The 20,008-nt window shown below is 28.2% G+C and overlaps 1 protein-coding gene and 2 non-coding genes across 4 annotated transcripts; all 3 read left to right on the top strand.

Moving 5' to 3' along the window:
* The first annotated feature begins 3,165 nt into the window (after positions 1-3,165).
* On the top strand, positions 3,166-3,237 carry TRNAE-UUC (transfer RNA glutamic acid (anticodon UUC)). Its single transcript has one exon. It is a non-coding gene; the product is annotated as a tRNA-Glu (tRNA).
* An 861-nt stretch (positions 3,238-4,098) lies between these two features.
* TRNAE-UUC (transfer RNA glutamic acid (anticodon UUC)) lies at positions 4,099-4,170 on the top strand. The gene has a single exon. It is a non-coding gene; the product is annotated as a tRNA-Glu (tRNA).
* A 10,313-nt stretch (positions 4,171-14,483) lies between these two features.
* LOC125820890 (vascular-related unknown protein 1-like) lies at positions 14,484-15,950 on the top strand. 2 transcript variants are annotated; one of them, XM_049500315.1, is made up of 3 exons: positions 14,484-14,840; positions 15,339-15,395; positions 15,769-15,950. In XM_049500315.1, exons 1-3 carry the CDS (start codon positions 14,490-14,492, stop codon positions 15,889-15,891), a joined length of 531 nt encoding a protein of 176 aa, XP_049356272.1. In that variant the 5' UTR covers positions 14,484-14,489; the 3' UTR covers positions 15,892-15,950. The 2 variants fall into 2 exon arrangements, with proteins under 2 accessions (XP_049356272.1, XP_049356273.1); XM_049500316.1 differs by lacking the exon at positions 15,339-15,395.
* Positions 15,951-20,008: the final 4,058 nt, after the last annotated feature.

Raw genomic sequence — 20,008 nt, forward strand, 5'->3', positions numbered from 1 at the left:
AGAAACTGATTATGCACGTGTAACTCGTGTAGAAGAAGCTAAAACAAGTGCATAAAAGTTAATTTTTGTAAACTATGCATTTAGTTCAAACTAATCAAGTGAAGTAGTGAAAGAGATAAAGTATACATATGTAACTCGATTATCATGCACGTGTAAAAGATCGATTGACTATGAACATGCAAAGTAGTACTGAAAGAAATTGACTATGCACGTGCAAAGTAATTTATGCTTTCTATTGAAATAATCAAGTAAAGTAATGAAAGAGTTTGACTACACACGTGCATCTCAATCGTGTGAAAGAATCTAAACATTTTACAATCTTTGTATTCAAGCATGTGATATTCATTTTTTGTAATTTGTGCATCCAATTCAAACTAATTGGATGAAGCGGTGAAAAAGATTAAATGTTCATGTTTAACTTGATTATGCACATATAATACGATTTCTAAGTGAATTTTTTTCTTAGAGAGTTGTATAGATCATTTAGTAGATCTATTTGGCAATATAATAAAGGATATAGTTTTCAAGAAAATAACGTGTATAAAATTCTTTTTATGTTTCATAACAAGTAATGTTTTTATTTTTTTTCATTTTAGTTCAGAATAAATGATAATTTACATAATAAGAATATATTTATTTTTTCCTTTCAATTTACTTCTATTTAGATAAGTGATTTTTTTATGTAATCGAGAAATTATATTAAATAAGTATTATTTAATTAAGGATGAGTTCGTAAAAATATTTTTACTTTATGAGAATGAGTGAGTATTAGTAAACTCAAACTAAAAACATCACTTGCTCTATTTTTAGTTACTTATTTCTTAAATCATTAATCAAGACTTAAGATTAAACATTAATTAATATGAATATCGTGATAAAACATCTATATACAATTATTGTTATTTCTTAAATAATATGCAAAGTTCAAACCAGACTAGTAAAAATAAATGGAGAGAGTAGTTATTTTGAAAAAAATAATCTATTTAAAAATAATTATCTATGAATTTAACAAATTTGACCTTGTGCACTTCGAATTGTTTTTTCTTCCAAAAATTGTCAAATTAGTTTTTTTTTTTTTTCCTTTTTGGTTAAGTCATTAGTTTTTTTTGGGGGGTTAAAAGTCATTAGTCAAAGTTAAACAAGTGTATTTCATGCAAGGTGCAGCCTCGATATTTGTGCATATATAATCCCAAATTCCCAACCATCTCCCAACTCCATTTTAAGAAAAAACAAGTTAAGCATTATATTTTTCTTTGGCTTTGAGTCTTAGAGATGAGTTTGTAAAGAAATTTGAGAGAAAAGACAGTAAAAATTAGTTGAGTTAATGACTTTGTAACTAAATTATATGACTATTGACTCAATTGAGCAACCAATTTATTAATTAAAAAAGACAATTTTTTTTGGTTGAGAAATTGTTTTTTTTTTTTTGCATGATGTCATTGTGGCATCAGCCATGACGTAAGGGTTCTTTAAGAAGCAATTAAAAAAAATTATTTTGTTGAAAAGTAAATACTTTATCACTACAACAAAAACAACTTTTAGCGTTAATAAATATGTACATTAACAAAGAGTGTTAAAGCATTTAGCATTAGTTAATTGTCATTGAATCTAATGTCGCTATAGATTTTAAAGACATTTACGAAGAGTGTTAATTGTCTCTAAAATAACATATTGAGCGGCACTTAGACTATTATTGTTAATTAATTAGTGGTAAAGATCATTTTTGGTGTATTGATGGTTTTTAAATTTAGGTTTTGGTATTCGATAAGTAAACAAAAATATGTTTTGTTTTAAAATATTTATTTATATATAATAAATGCAAACGTTATGGCGGCGGAAGTGGCGGTTAGGAATGTCGGTGGAAATGGAAGCGGGTATGATAGCGGAAATGTCCGTGGAGAATATAACAGAAATGTTGGTGAAATGGGGGCGGAAATGTCGGTGGAGAAAACAACAAAAATGTTAGTGGAAATGACAGCGGAAATATCGGTGGAAATGGCGGCAGGAATGACAATGGTAGAGCTGTCAAAAAAGGTCGGCTCAGCCCCATCGGGCCCAAGCCTCGCGGGTCAAGGAATTTGAATGGCTAGGGCGGGCCAACCATTCATTTGGAAGGGTCTGAAAATGCTTAATCAACCCAACCCTAGAAGGGCTGAGGCGGGCTAGCCCTTCTTTTTTTTCACTTTTTTTCTTTTCAAACTTATAATTCTATAACATCAAGAAAATGAGAAGATTTTCAAATCAAATATGATAAACAATGGTGTTTTTTCAATAACACTAGCAAAATATCTAGTGTAATTAACATGTATCTCGCATACAAGATACGTGAGCGAGATAAGAGAGTGACAAGCAAGATGGGAGGGAAGCGAGGGCACAAATTTGTCTATGTATCCTAGATACATGCGAATTTACTTGGATAGAGTGTATCTAGAACAAATTAACCTAAATTTAAATCCATATATTCCAAGGTACATGTATCTGGACATACCAAAATCTGATAAGATTCATAATATTACAACATAGTGTGTATTTAAGTAATTAGATTATATACTAGTAAGATTATTGTAAGTTATCCTTGAATAAAAAGTTTTGGCCCATGGGCCGACCCCAATCAAGCCTCAAGGGCCAAGGGCTTATATGAGTCGAGCTTATAAGCCTTAGTTTTAAATGGGCTTGAAAAATTCTATCCCAACCCTACCCCAATAACTGGTTGGGTCAGGACGTTCCCATGGACTAAGCCCGTTTTGATGGCTCTAGACAATGGAAATGTCAATGGAAATGACAGCGAAAATGACGACGAAATATCGGTGGCAAGAATGACAGTTGGAGCCTCAGGGTGGAGTTGACTAAGAGGCAGGTGGAAGGAGATAATTAATGTGTTACGCCACTCATAAAACTTTGTTTTCCCTACTTCAATCACTAAAGTCGTCATTTTTCTAATTTTTAGAAATTTATTTTTCTAAGGAAATTATCCTCCAAAAGTATTTTAATCAATCAAATATGAAGAAACAATTATCCAAAATATTTTAATTAGACAAATATAAAAAATAAAAATCTCTCGTAAAGTTTCTTCTGAATTAATTTTAAATAAATAAATTACATGATTTAATAGGACTTTAATTTTGCTATCTTAGTACATTTTACTCGACTTACTTGAATCACAAATCCGTTATCGTCCAGCGGTTAGGATATCTGGCTTTCACCCAGGAGACCCGGGTTCGATTCCCGGTAACGGAACTTTTTAATTTTCTACTGTTTATTAAGAAATAATAAATACGAGATATAATTTAAGAAGTTATACGTATTTAACGAGAGAAGATTATTATTTCTTTCTTAAACATCATACATTTTATTTTAATATTAGAGGTATAGTTGAAAACGAAAACCACATTTAGTCTTAGATTCTTAAAAAAAACAGTCATCTCAATACACTTATTTTGAGTTTAAATGATAATTTAAATGAAACGGAGAAAACATATATAACTTTGATGAAACAGGAAATAAATTTAACCATACCAAATTGAAATCAAACTAAGGGTGCATTTGGTGTAAAGGAAACACGATTTCTTTTTGAAACTATTTTCTTAAAAAAAACTAATTTTTTTTTGTCACGGTGATTTACAAATCTCTTAAGCTACTCTCGCCAAGAAAGTTATTTTCCTAATATTTAAGGTTTTATTTTCAAAATAAATAATATTTTTCAAATACATTGACCAACCTAATATGAAAAATAAATAATATTTTTCAAACACACACTAAAGTTTCTTTTGGGTTAATTTCAAATAACTACATCACATGATTTAATAGGAATTTTAGTATAGAGTACTCTATTTGTTTCAATTTATGTGAAATTATTTGCTTGTGGATCAGTTTTAGAAAGAAAGAAAAAAGTAACATACAAATTGAACTTTCAACCTTTAATGAAAAATATTTATATAGTAATATAAATATTTCTGACTCAATTTAGACCACAAGTTTTAAAAGTTATTTTTTCTTCGTAGACTTATACCGAGACAAATACAAATTGAAGCAGAAGGAGTAATAAATTATACTAGTAAGTGAAAATATAATTTATCTTTTACCAATTGATAACACAAATCCGTTATCGTCCAGCGGTTAGGATATCTGGCTTTCACCCAGGGGACCCGGGTTCGATTCCCGGTAACGGAATTTTTGTACCTTTTTCTTAAAAAAATAATAATTAATTTTCATGTATACTTTTTAGCGTCGAAAGAAAAAGAAGTTCGATCAAAATTATTCAAGAAATTCATGTTCGAGGATTCGTGAAGAGAAAGCTAGCCAAGAAGTTATATACTATGAATTTGGTGACTCGAACTCGCAACCTTTGGGTTGGAAGTGAGGGGTGTTTACCATCCGCGCAACTCCCTCTTGTCACAGTGTAATGATAGGATATACACTATTGGTATTTTGGTTAGTTAGTTGTGAGGATTGATGCTCCGATTGATAAAAAGTTTCGTATATAATAATTTTACTTGATAAATAATACATGCTAATTATCAAAGAAGATACTTGCTTGCACACAAAAATATAAGAGCAAAAATGGTGCTGGATATATATTCCTTCTCCCAATTTCACATTAATATAAAAGATTGTATAAAAAAAGATGTAATATTGTAATTGAAGTTACAATATATGTAATACTATGTTCATTTAACTCGGAGCATATTTGTTTTTATAATTTTAGTATATGTGTGTTGAACGTGTATATCTCGTCATTTAATTAGAACAAAACACATTTAAAAAATTATTATGGATTATATAACTACTACTATTATTACTCCTTCTAGTTCATATTAAGTGAATTGTTGGGGGTATGATACACCCTTTAAGAAAATATTTTAGGACAAAAACTAAATGTTAGTTTCCGCTAGTACCCTTTTGATGGAAAAGGGACTGTTATACCCCTCAATTTTGCCATTTAGAGTTGATATACCTTTCGTTATGAAAATTACCATATATCATTACCGTTATACAAATGACTCGCATATACTCCTACCGTTACGAAAGAAGCTCAAAAATACCCTTTATCTAACGGAGGTGAAAAAAAAGTTTTAAATTTGTATTTTTGACTTTTAATCTTAAAAAAATTCATGTAGGGGTATATATGATGATCCTTCTAGAAAAGTTTCAGATATATTTTAATCCTTTTTCATACATAAAATATTTTTTAACTTCTTTGATTATCATTATTTGAGTTTCTTATTCTTATTTTATCTTCGTTTTTTTTTTCATTCGTTAGTGTAAAGAAACAAATTAATACTAATTGTTTGTGGCTATATTATAATTAAAACTATTTTTTGGATATATTGTAATTTAGTTTTTGTATTTGTAAAAAAATTAGGACATCAATAATAAATCTTACAAGAAAACTAGTGAAACATAAATAAATTTGACCATCAAAATAATAAATTTAAATTAGTCGTTGAAACAAAAAAGTAAAAAAAAAATACGTGTGAGGAGGATTAAATATACTATATGAATTATATTTTCTTAAAAAAATAATTAAAAATTAAATTAAAATTAATTTTTTCACTTCCATTAGAGAAAAATAGTATATGTGAGTCATTTGTATAACAGTAGGGATATATATGAGCCATTTTCATAACGAGGATATATCAACTCTAAATGACAAAATTGAGCGAGATATGTATCAGCCCCTTTTCCTAATGTAATATACATGTATTACATGTGTATATCATGTTAATTAATTATTAATTATTATTATTATTATTATTATTTTGTTATCGTCAATTGTTGTTGACAATTAATTTTGTCCCCTGAAATAGTAAGAAGTATTCATGGATACTGTATACAAGCACTGCATTAATACTTTGGCATTCAAGAAGTAAAAAAGAGGCTGCTTGCTTTATATTAATGTGTCTCTGATTTGGGTACTTGCATTGCAAATTGTGGACACACCAAAATTAATGTGTTCAGCTTTAGCATTACAGTATAGAGATCCCAGGACATGTTTTCTCGTCTCAAATTATTTATCGTGATTTTTAAAATTAGTTTTTCCGAATTATTTATCATAAAAATTCAATACAAAATTTAAAGTTTTTTTTTTTCTTTCTCAATTTAGTGTGTTTGGTATGAAGAAAATGTTTTCTTGGAAAACAAGTGGATGTCTAACTTATTTTCTCATGTTTGATTGAAAAATAGAAAATATTTTCTGGAAAATAGTTTTTAATGTTGGTTGGTGAATGAAAAATATTTTCCAAAAATATCTTTTATTTTTGGCTTGAGACTAGAAAATACTTTTTAGGAAAATAATTTCTGATCCGAAAATCAACCCTGATAATTGGTCTAGGACCCGCCCTTGAAGCCCAAACTAGGACAAGACTCCGAGCACCGTTCCAAAATTTGACCCTGTGACCTGACGCAGACTTTCGACTCAGGAATATATTTTTCAAAAACAATTTCTTTTAGAATTTTTTTTTATGGGGGTGGCGGGGTGGAGGGGTGGAGGCTGGAGGATGGGGTAGGAATGGCATAAAAATGATTTTTTTTTAAAAATAGAAATATTTTTTAAAATAAAAAATTGACGGGGTGGCTTGGGTGGGGGTGGCGTAAAAAATGAAAAATTTTAAAATTTGAAATATTTTTTAAAAACAATTTTTTTTAAATTGACAAGGTGGCTTGGGTGGGGGGTGGCGTAAAAATAAAAAATTTGAAATATTTTTTTAAAATATTGACGGGGTGGCCGGGCGGGAGGAGGGGGAAGGGGAGGGTAGTGGGCGCGTAAAAATGATTTTTTTTAAAAAAATTGATTGGGTGGGGTAAAAAATGAAATTTTAAAAATTTGAAATATTTTTCCAATACAATTTTTTTTGAGGGTTTTGAGGGGGGGGGGGGGGGTGGAGTTAGCAATAAAAATATACTTGAAAATTTTAAAATAAGAAAAAGATTAATTTTTTTTTTTGGATGGAGAGGTCGGATACGTGGTACGAGATAGAGTAAGAAAAATATATTGAAGGATGAAGTAGAGTTTCGAAAAATGTTTTTCCTTAAGTTTTGAAGGGAAGTCATTTTCCTTAAATTTGAGGAAAATGAGTTGATTCGGAAAACATTTTCTAAAACATTTAAGCCAACCAAACATGTGAAAATTGAAAAACCTTCGTACCAAACACACTCTTAGTAGTAATTATTCTTGAGGACTACAATTACCTCAATTATAACACATAAATAGAAGAAATATTTAATGAAGAGAGAATTATATCTCATAAACATAATTAAAATTTCTTCCTAATTGGTTCTCTTTTCGTTTACTTTTAATTATTCAGTTTGAACTTTGCACATTTCTTAAAACTAATGGTTGATGTTAATATTTTATTATATACTCATATTAATTGTTGTTTAGTTTTAGTTCATGAAAAATTATTTTGTGAATAAGTAATTAATTCTAAGGTAAACCATGCAAAAAAAATGTTTTTTTTCTCTGGATATGCTATAAGTTACATATAAATTACATTTTAATATACTGGATAAATAAAAGTGAACGGAGAAAGTATCTTTTTGAAGGGTGTATAAAGAAAATACAACAAATAATTTAAGACTAGGGAGTATCGAACTTCATTAAATTATCCTGGATTTTTTCTTGCATCTTGAATAATAATACTCCCTCAGTTTCTATTATGTCACCATTTTAGATTTCACGTCCCTTAAGAAACTATGTAAGTTACTATTGTATCTTTATGTAGTGTTCTCTTGAGGTTAAGTTTTCAATAAATGAACATAATTTACTTTGATTAATTAAATTGACCAATGAACATGAATTAATCATTTAGTTTTTCTATGTTGGTCAAATTCATATTTTTAAGGCTGATAACTCTCAATGAAAAAATAGGAAAAATAATGTTATATATGTATAGATTTTGTTAAATGACAAATAAATAAGAACGAAAGGAGTACTAAAAAATGCCAAATCAAAGTTATCTGGACCTTGTTTAGGCCCAAATCATCTTGGGCTTTCCAGAAATTGTATTTTAATAAGTGGGCTTTATTTATGTGGGCCTTGTTGAAACTTTCCAGAGTATAGTTTCACATTCTTAAGGACTCTTATTTCAACCATAACCAAATAATCATTTTAGGACCCCCTAGTTAAAGAATAGTGAAGAACTCTCTTATTGAGAAGCCGAAAGTTACAGAAATGAGGATGTTATGATGGATGTGTGGGTATATTAGCTAGGAAGAATTAATTAGAAATAAGGATATTCGGAAAAAAAGTGGGAATGACTTTGGTGGAGGATAAAATGCGGAAAGCCAAACTATGATGATGGTTCAACTATATGAAGAGGAGATGTGTTCGGATGCCCCAGTAGAGGTGTGAGAGCTTAGCTATGGATGGTTTCAAGAGTGATGAAGGTATGCCAAAGAAGTATTGGAGAGAGACGATTAGATAGGACATGACACAGTTTCAACTTACCGATAACATGACCATACATAGAAGGTTGTGGAGGATCGGATTAGGCCGGTAAAATGTCAGTATCTGCAAATTCTTGTACTTCGATTACTATTTTTCCATGACTATTTTGGATTATTTTCCCCTTGAGCGAGCGAGGGTCTATTGAAACCACCTCTTTACTACTAAGATAAAAGTAATTAGGTTTGTATACACTTGACCCTCCCGATATAATTACCAAATTATAACTTTAGTCTGCTAGGACTAAAGTTTGAAAAGTTCCAGCTCAGAGGTTTGAAGATCTCAATCCTAACATAAAATATGCATAGTTCAATAATGACATTTCAAAGTTTGTCTAGTCTAGGTAAATTTAAAATGATTTTTAAAAATTGAATATGTTTTAAATAGGAAGACTAAAAGTAAATGCCTGGTGCCATTTCTACTAATCTGAATGGGCATGACCAAAATATTTATTTTTTAAATTCTTATGATTATGACAAACGTTTTGTTAATCAATTCTCTTTGCAAAACGATGGATTCTCTAAGTTAATTTGCCAACTTTTCTATCTCAATTTTATAAGGAAAATGTCTAATTGATGTGTTTGAATAAGATTGATCAATAGTAGCTTTGACCTAAGGTTTTTATTTGTTTAAGAGACGGTTTCAAAAATTAATAACAATAATAACAACATATCTATTGTAATCTCGTAATTAGAGTTTAATTTGAGGATATTTAATTAGTTATATGTTTTCTCTTTTAAATAAATTGATTTTTAAATTTTGCCTTTCAAGTGGACTGATCTTTAGAGTTTTGTGTAATGTTCTTTAATAATCGAATTTATGTCTATTAAACTTAAATTTGTGGATTATTATAATACAAAAATATCAACTTGTTTGTTATAAAAGACATACATTAAAGACCAACATAAAATATGAACGAAAATGCAAATAATATGTTTAAAAAGGTAAAATATATCTATCTTTATAAGATAAAAAGATTATTTTTGACATATTGTTAGATGACATGTCATCACAAATTCACAATATCAAAATCACCCTAAACATCATTTATTATTGTGGTCACTAAGCTAGTTGTTTGCTTGGACAACTTCTGCTAAGATTAAATATTAATTGATCAAAGAAAACACAATTGTTTATGCTTCTCTTTATTTTTTGAGATTGAGTTGGATAGTGATGTTAGATATGTTCTTATTTTTTTAATCTAACTTATTTTGTACTCTAAAAAAGAGTGAGAAGAATAAGTATATTGTTATCTAGATGCTTTAGTCAGATATCTCTATAATAAGATTTTAATACAATTATTAAATTATATATTTGTAAAATTAAGTTTTTATGCTATGTTATATTATACGTTTTTTTATAATAATATTTTGCTGTAAAAACTAAAAAATATCGAAACGAAAATAATTCTATAGAGATGTATGATGGTATAACTAATTAATATTGATATATCAATTTAAATTGAGTAATTACATAAAAAAAAAAAAAAAAAAAAAAACTAAACTTGGCAGCATAACTTACTTTAGCACTTAGGGCGTGTTTGGTATGAAGGAAAACATTTTCCAGAAAATGTTTTCCAATTTTCTCATGTTTGGTTGGGTAAAATGTTTTGAAAAAACGTTTTCCAAATCAACTCATTTTCCTCAAATTCAAGGAAAATGACTTCCCCTAAAAATTTAAGAAAAACATTTTCCAAAACTTTCCTCCAACTTCAAATTACAATTTTTTTGTTGAAAAAATAAATTTAAAGCTTATTTTTACAAAACATTTCAATTTTTTTTATTTTTTTACTCACCCTCCCCCCTCTCCCCTCCCGCCAGCCCCTACCCCCCCTCCCCCCAAAAAAATAATAATTTAATGTTTATTTTTTAAAAATATTTTCAATTTCAAAATTTCACCCCACCCCTACATTCGACCCTCCCTCCCCCAAAATAATAATAAATTTAAAGTTTGTTTTATAAAAAGTACTTTGAATTTTAAATTTTTGTTTCCCCCCCACCCCCACCCCCACCCACATCCCTACCCTGACCCCCCCTCCCCCCAAAAAAAAAATAAAAAATTAAAGTTTGTTTTTAAAAAATATTTTCAATTTCAAATTTTTATTTTTTTCATCCCTACCCCGCTTTCCCCCCCCCCCCCCGGCCAACTCCACTACCACCACCCCCCTCCCTCAAAAAAAAGATTAAAATTTGTTTTTAAAAAATATTTCCAATTTCCAATTTTTACTGTTTCACCCTCACCCCACCCCTAACCCCCCCCCCCCCCCCCAATCAAAAAAAAATTAAAGTTTGTTTTTAAAATATATTTCTAATTTCTAATTTTTATTTATTCACCCCCACCCCAAATAAATAAATATATTACGTTTGTTTTTAAAAAATATTTTTAATTTCAAATATTTATTTTTTTACCCCATCTCACCCCTCCCACCCCCCAAAAAAAATTAAGTTTATTTTTTAAAAATATTTTCAATTTCAATTCAAAAATTATTTTCTACTCTCTATAAAAAAAAAGAGATATTTTCTCAAAAATAATTTTCATTCATTAATCAAACACTAAAAAATCTTTTTCGAAAAATATTTTCTATTCACCAACCAAACATGAAAAAATAAGTTAAAAATCTACTTATTTTCTAGGAAAACATTTTCCTTCATACCAAACACACCCTTAAACTTTACGGACGTATAAACACCCCCTTTAATAACTTTCGAGTGAATTAAGTATCACTCTGAGAGTATAATACCACTCTCACACACCACATCATGGCCATGTAAGCATCACATCACAACTATGTAAGCACCACATCATTAAATTTTATTTTTTTAATTCACTTTTTTCCTTAAATACTTTTTAAAATTCATTACATAATCAATTAATTTATTATAAAAATGCATTTTCTTTAATCAAAATTTAAAATATGGAGTCATTTTCATTAATTTTAAATATTTTAAACAAGTGGGCCCCACTTTTTAAATACCTTCTCTTCTATGCAAATTAATTTCTTAACTAAAAAATTATTTCCTAAAATCAAAGATTAAAATGTTGAACCCATTTTCATTAATTTAAATATTTTTAACAAGTGGGCTCCACTCTTAAATTTCTCCTCTTCTACGCCTCTTCCTTTCTCTCTTCTTTGTTCATTTTCACCATTTTCGGTCAAAAAATCGTCCATTTTCAACCTTTAATGGTTGTTGTTTTTTTCTTACAATTCACCATTTTTTGAAAAAAAAATAACTTATTAATTTTTTTTCTTAGAACTCTCTTCCTCCCGACCCCACTCCCACAAATCTGCCATTGGGAGAATGAATCTTTTGAAAGTATTTTATTTTATTTTTTTGACAAAATGGGTCACTCAAACAACAAAGTTTATATTGAAATCGAAGTAAAAAATATGAGGTTGGTGTTGGATTATGTGGATTACTAAAAGGATGATGGAATGAAAGTACGGTGCAGAGGTGAGTGATAAAGATGAAGAAAGAAATCACTAATATGGGAAAAAAATGGTATAAGAATGCTTCAATGGAGAAAAAAGTATTTGGGGAAGACAACAAAATAAAGAGAGAAAAAAAAATTAATTTTTTTAAAAAAGAAAATAGGACCTGCAATTTTTTTTACCTCTAAATTAGAAATTTTACATATTTTTTAAAAACTTAATTTATAAAATATATTTAAAATATTAATTATATAGTAGCCAATAAAAAAAATGACATGTGTACAATTAAAATTCATATTTTCATTTTTAACTTTTCACTTGCTTTTAGGAGAATGAATTCACTCTCTCTACAACATCAACCTTCAGGGGGTAATTAATTCACTTGAAAGTTATTAAAAAAGTATTTAAACGTTCATATAGTTTAAGTGCTAAAGTAAGTTGTGTTGTCAAACTTAGGGAATTTTATGTATTTTCTCATTTAAATTCCTCCGTGTGCGGTTTGAATGGCTTCTTTTTAATCGTTTCATATATTTTATAGTTTCCATTAAACAATAAACTATTAAACATTCCTCTTATTTATTAAAAGGATACATTGTTGGCCAATAGTTTCTTCCCAATTATAAATTGCACAAATTAAGAAAATATTGGCATGATTCATGTAGCTTTTCCCAAGTAAACCTAATGTTTTTTTTTTTCAAACATTAAAATAATTATACAAAATAAAGAGTCACAAGGTCATTAGCACCTTTTTATTTAGACAAGTTGGGAATGGTACTATTTATTTTGACAAGTATGTGGCTGATAGATGTTTGTCTTTGTCAATTACTCCTTCCGTCATACCGCTACGATTACTGTCACAATCTCAACATATATTGCATTAGGTAAGCCTGCCATAACCTCGGCGTATATAACATTAGGCAAGCCTTATGCGATAAATTAGACTCAAGATACATTGAGAGGGGATCGATCATGAGTCATCATGTGGATGGCCACCCTCCAAACTAACTGAATCATCTCGAAGGACCTCCGTTGTAATTTATAAGATGTGATTTGATACTAATTTTAAGAAAAGTATATTTATTAATTTTTGGAATTTAAGGTCTTCAAGATATGTAATATATAAGTGCTTAAGAATTTTTTTGAACCTGTGATTTAGAGTATATCACATTATTTGTATAGCTATAGCTTCTTTAAGACAAAATAATTATTTTAATGAAAAATTTAAAAGTAGATCAAACTAATAAATAAAGAATTAATTAAGCTATATATACATCGTTAATAAACGTATCAAATGGTGAGTTTGATTGAATTTGGACGGATCAAAATGAGATGTGTCAATCAATGAGTGAAACATTAACTTGTACAAAAGTTACTTAAATTGCAATGATTTGAATCAAGATAAGCTATAAATAAGTAGGTCATAACCTAACTCGCTCAACTCTTACCACATCTAATTCTATTGTTTCTTTTCTATAATTTGTAATTTTGTATTGTTATCAAATTCATATTTTCCTCTTTTATTATTATGAGTTATGACTATATATTATCTAATATATAAAATAAAATATATTTTGATAAAATAATTCATAAGTCAATTTAAATAACTTATTTAGCCCAAATCAATTCAAACTCTTAAATATAATTTAATTGACAAATCAAATTAAACTAAATTAATAAATATTAGTCATTAACCCACTCAAATTTAGATGAATCGACCAAATCATATTTTCATGTAAAATAAAGCAAATAGCACTTTAATCAACAAGGTCAACTAAATATCCCTATCTTCCTTGAAAAGTTCTTTTCCATTTCTGCACGTTATCTCTTTTGTTTGTTCTCACTTTTGTTTTTCCCTTTTCTTTCTTACTTTTTGGTTCTTTGGCCATGAGTTTTTTCTAAAAAAAAATCGGAGTTTTACTTCAAAAAATATGTTTATCATAATATATTTTTTAGAAGTCATGATCGATATATATATAATTTTTAATTTGGCTTTCGTTTACATTTATATCCTTTAACTTTGAGTGTGCATATACATTTAAATTTGTATAAAATTGAACAAGTAGACATATACGTCCTATGTGACATTCTACGTGGCGTCTTACATGTATTATGCCATATAGGACGTGTGAGTCTACTTGTTCAATTTTAATACAAATTTAAGTGTCTATTTATGCACATCCAATTGAAATTGAAGCGCATAGATGCAACTAAAATCAAGTAATTAAAATGTCATGCTTATGTACATACACGCCTTTTCAGAAATTTTAAAAACACCACGAAATTGTTTACACTCCATATTACTCATAAATATTAACCATTTTAATATGTATTCATGACTAAACACAATTATAATATTTAAAATTCATTTTTTACTTTAAAATAATATTTTTTTTCATTTTTCACAACTAAACATAGTAAAATAACAATTTAAATGAAGCAATTGATTTTAACTTCATTCACCTGTCCCCACACCAAGATTCCATGTGCCCCTTTTTCTTTTCCTTCCTATTTTCCTCAATATATATACTATATGATATATCCCCTCAAACAATATAATATCAACTCAATCTCACAAAACACATATTCCAATTTCCAAGAACTCAAAAATCAAGAATAATGAACCAAAGTGAAAATAAATCATCATCAACAAATGAAGATGAACAACAAGAAGAAAGTGGATGGACAACTTATTTGGAGGATTTTTCATTAATGAATAATCAAAGGGAAAATTATGGTGATGATGATGATGATAATTTTAGCCCTAATAATTATTCTTTATTATCTGATGCTGCTTCTAATATTGCTCCATGGAATAACAATAATTATTGTAATATAAATTACAATAAATTAGTTATGAATGATGAATACTCTCCCAAGAAGTTGAATTTGAAGAAATTACCAAGAAACAAGAAAATCAATGATCCTGATTTGGAAGACACTGCTAGCTCACCTGTCAATAGTCCTAAGGTACTTATTTATTTATTTTTTGTTTTTTCACGATAATTGAACTGAGTGATCATCTCATCTGAATATTAAAACAGTATTAAAAAAAGCACATATTTATGTTTTTCAGCATGTTATGAGGCTGATTTGTTTTTATGGGGGTAAACATGTGAAAATATTATTTTCTTTTTTATGATGGTGAGATTTAAAATCGGACCTCATGTTTGATATGATACATGCAATTGATACCATATATATGTGGTAGTCATGAGCGTGTACTAGCCACTTTTTGATCTTGTGTATCTGAAAAATAGCAATTGTCATCGAGTTTTAAATTCCACAGGAGGTGAGATTTTACTCGTGTAATTTGAATCTCCGTGATAATTATTACCAATTTTTAGTTATAGAGGTTGAAAGTAGGCTATGGTTAGATTGAACACACTTATAATTGCTTAATACACTAATTATATTTTTATGTATTCAACATCTAATTGTATTGATATCTTGTGTGATTATCAATAGGTAAGCAAGATGGAGATCAATTACAGAAGAACAAAAAATAGCACTGGAAATTTTATGGTAATATATCCTACAAATCAGGTCGGATTGAATTTGGGCAAGTTAAAAATGAATAAGATATAAGCTGATAAAGTATCTAACCCGCCCCTGATCACACCTCACTACTAAAGTTACTATCTTTCATGAGGTAGAAAACCAACATAATTAAAGTAGTCAATAATCATAGTTTATTGATGGATTTAGTGCTTGTTGAAAAATAGATTGCGGCATCCTTGATTAGATTAAACTAGATATGTCAATTTTCTTCTGACATTCTATTTAAAATGGATAAAAAATGAATCGAGTGATGAATACTATAGGTACCCACATAATAATATATGTTTTTTTTTTTTTTTAATATTTTCATATTTTTTGGTTATTGATGATATTGTAGGGAAATGATGGTAGCTCAAGACAATTTCAAGAAGTGCACAAAGTGGAAAGAGGCTATACAGATTTGAAGAAGAAAGGACTTTGTCTTGTGCCTTTATCTATGTTAGTCAACTACCATGGTTGATTTTTCCTCTCTTTATTTCTCTCCATGTAAATAAAAGTCTTGCTTTTATTTTTTAAGTATATAAATATAAAAGATCATTATGTAATTATATAGTGAAGTCCCATTTCATCTATATTGTTTGGACTCTTTAAAGATGTCAAGAGATTATGTGTATCAAATTTTTCCAAACTAGTATCTTTTTGGAGAATTTGACACGTGCAACATAGAAAATGAAAAGTGATCTCCACAACTTGATGTTTCATCATTATATATCCTTGTAAAAACTTCTCTGGAAACGGAAAAATAGAAGGAAAGTAATGAAATTATTGAATTTTTTTTATTCAATGTTCGATATCTGCTTTGGAGCTCTAGCCAATTCGAATTTATGCAAAATATGGCGATATACTTTAGTTTTCGGCAAAATACTTTAGTTTTCGCTTGGCAAAAATTATTTTTCTCATACTTTCCAATAAGTTTGTAAAAGTAGTTAATTACTCTGGTTCAATTTATTTGTCAAAGTTTTTTTCTACACTTTCATTAAGAAAATATTAACTAAATGTGTAATTTGACCAAATTAATCTTCTTCTTTTTTCAATCTCAATTTAGTACTATTCTTTTTTTTGTCCAGCACATTTATCTCTCTACGTATTTATTAAGTAAATGTACATGTGGTAACTATCATAAATTATATGATTTATGAAATAACAACTATTTTGGACTAGTGATTTTAGTAAATATGACAATTAAAATGGATCGGAGGAGTATATTTACCTGCAAATTAGGAGTGTTGATATAAATAAAGGGAAAAGGTCTAAATTCATCATTAATGTACTAACTTGTATTGCTTAATTTTCCCCTTTATTATATTTTTCATCAATTTATATTCTTTCTATTGATAAATCGTCTTGTATTTAAGCTTGAAATTAATAGAACTCCAATATATAAAATAAGTGGATTCAACTTGTCCAAATTTGAATAAAGAGGTACAAATTTAGTTAAAAATTACCCTCAGATTGTAACTTTATTTGATATTAAAGGCAGACAAAAAATGAGACTTTTCCTAACATTGAGATTATTATTAGACAAAACGTTTAACACAAGGCAAAGTTGCTCAATTTCAATTAATAGTAAAAGATAATTTGATCATTTTTCCAGAATAAAAAAAGAAATGCTTAATGTCATTTTCAAGTTTAAATTATATTTAGAAAACTGATTATGTATAATTAATTAATTTAAGTCCCCTCCATGTGCATACACATTTAGCAAGTGAGGACAGGTGACTTCTATATTGAAAAATGAGTCAGATATAATATCCGATTCCAAGAGTCTATTTGAAATAATATTTTTATTCCATAAAGATAGAATTAAATTCGTGTATATTTACCTTATTTATGAAATCACATTGATAATTGTTTTTATTGTATGATTTAGAAATAGTTCGTATGATGAATTGATGACTATAATGATGACACAATTAACAACAAATGGACTATAATAGTTCAACTAATCTGAAGATAATATATTGTCAAATATATTCCTCCAAAATACCAAACAAAATCATTTGCAAATCTGCATGTATTTTAAAAAAATATATTATCAATTTAAGTGTTACGATCCAAATTTGTAAGCCATGAAAGGCACACAGAGAACAACTATCAAATACTCCCGTTGTTTGGAAAAAAGTCTTATTTTTGTGAAAAAAGAAATTAAGTGTATCGAATAATAATATTAAAATTTCATAAAATAATAGAGTCAACAACAAATGTTACAAGTTTGAATATCTATATGCAGGCTATGAATTATCAGGTTCATTTGATTCAATGAACCAACTTAGATTTGTTTCTTGATTTATGTCATTATCGAGTCCAAACCACAATATACTATGCATGCCGTATTTGTTTGAAGTTTAACACTTTATGCTATCATTGACATAATTTCATATTACGTATCGTTTGTTTGACTCAACGAATCTCATATATTTGTCTTTTTGATCTATATCATACTATACCCTCACTTATATAGCACCTCAGATGTCTCACCTTTTCCTATGAAAATTGCTTAAGATGCATGTACGGGTTGTGGATGAGTAATTGCCAACTTAGAAGTTTGTCAGTTCAATTTTATTGCGTACAATATTTGTCACAACACATCCTTATGACATATATACATATATTATCTGCTTTGTTTCATATTTACCCTTTATTCATTAAAGACAATAAAAAATATGTTGGTTAACTTTTTTTTGTCAAAGTCACTAATGATAATGACTAAACTTAATAATTAATTAACTTAGCCAATGAGTTTGGAGAAAAAATAAATTATTCAAAACTATCTAATTGTGGTGTAACGTTAAGTGACTATGTAGTATGAACATAGAAAATCCAAGACTAACCACATAATAATTAAGGTTGTTAATTAATATTCCATTTAATCTTCTTGGATAGGCCTCCTAATGGCAGGTTCCAAGTCAGTTTCAAGTATCATTATTGGAAAGACAAGTAATGACAATCGTTAGACAAATTAAATATAAATTTTATGTTTATTAAATATTATTTGATGGACGATTATTTATGTAAATTATGAAAGTTAGAGATAATCTATAGCACTAGTGCATGACAGAGATTAAAGATAGACAAAACTTGATAGTTGTGGGATCACACCTATTATTTGAATTTTCTCAAATTATAAAGTTGATAGAAAATTAGTGGCATCAAATTAAAGTCATTAAGAAGATGTTTATCCCATGAAGTAATTATCAGCTTTAAGTTGGTGGGAAAATCACAATTAATTAGTCAATCAAATTGTTAACAACCAAGAAATTGGAACATGGGCTGTTGATAACATGTCGGCTTAGTATTAGTAGGTAAAATTTGACAAATTAATGATAAAGTCACTCTAAGACTTGCTTTCGATCTGTCTAAGTTCATAACACGTATTATTTTCTTTGATATAATATTACCTCTCTAAGGCTATTATATCATCAAGCCTGAAAGAGTATGTACAACTCATATTCTAAATTTGAATTCATAACTTATAAAACTATCCACTTTCATCTATATATATATATATATATATAATATGAAATTCATCTAAAATGTCATGTACACCTCATTTTAAGAAGTGTTAGCTTAGAAATCTTTTCAATTCTGCTTGACCTACTCTCGCCAGTCAGTCCTCCATCAAGGTGTCACATACACCACTTCGATCTTATGAATCAGTGTCCTCAGTGAGGTTTGTCTTATCATTATACTGATATCATATTTATCATGACTCAAGTACATGACACTTGTCACCACTTTAGCTCAATAAGTAGGGATGTACATAGCCGGGTTGGTTCGGATTTTTTCAAATATCAAACCAAATGATTTGTGTCGGATTTTTAAATTTATAAACCAAACCAAATCAATAAAACTTGGATTTTTCAACCTCGGATTTTTCCGGTAAAGTATTCATACAAACTTATAATTTACTTGTACTTCAAATATTTCTTTAGTCCTACCAAAATACAACTATATATCTATGGTGTTTCTTAAAAAAATAACACAATATATATGATATGATTAATGACACTAAAATATCTAACAAAAATAATAATAATGAAATGTGTAAAACAAATATTGCAAATTAACAAGTCATAATGACAATGATCATAATTTAAAAGTACTAAATCATGCTAAAATAAGTTTAATAAGCATTAGTTACATGACGAAATAATAAAATAAATTAAAATTAGATTATGTATTTTAATTGTCTAAACCAATTTAAAACTAAAGAACAAATATTCAATAATATTATCATTCTTAGTGTTGAATTGATTTCCTTTTTGCATTAGTATTAATTTGATTTTGATTTAAGCTTTATTATAATTACCAACATCTGTGGACTATAATCTTTATTGGACCATTCATAATTCTAAGTTTCAAACTTGAAATAATATATTAAAAGATAAAAACTATGAAGAAAAAGAATAAGAAATATTTTAAAATTATATCAAAGTAAATATTTTTATGTATAAAATAAAATTTTAAAATTATATATATAATGTCGGGTTTGGTTTGGTCTCGGGTTGGTTTTTTTTAGTTAAAATCAAACCAACCCAAATATAGTTGGATTTTTTTTTTTCAATACCAAACCACTA

Source organism: Solanum verrucosum, unplaced genomic scaffold (genome assembly GCF_900185275.1).
Source record: "Solanum verrucosum unplaced genomic scaffold, falcon-dt-bn FXZP01000289.1, whole genome shotgun sequence".
Taxonomy (NCBI): Eukaryota; Viridiplantae; Streptophyta; class Magnoliopsida; order Solanales; family Solanaceae; genus Solanum; species Solanum verrucosum.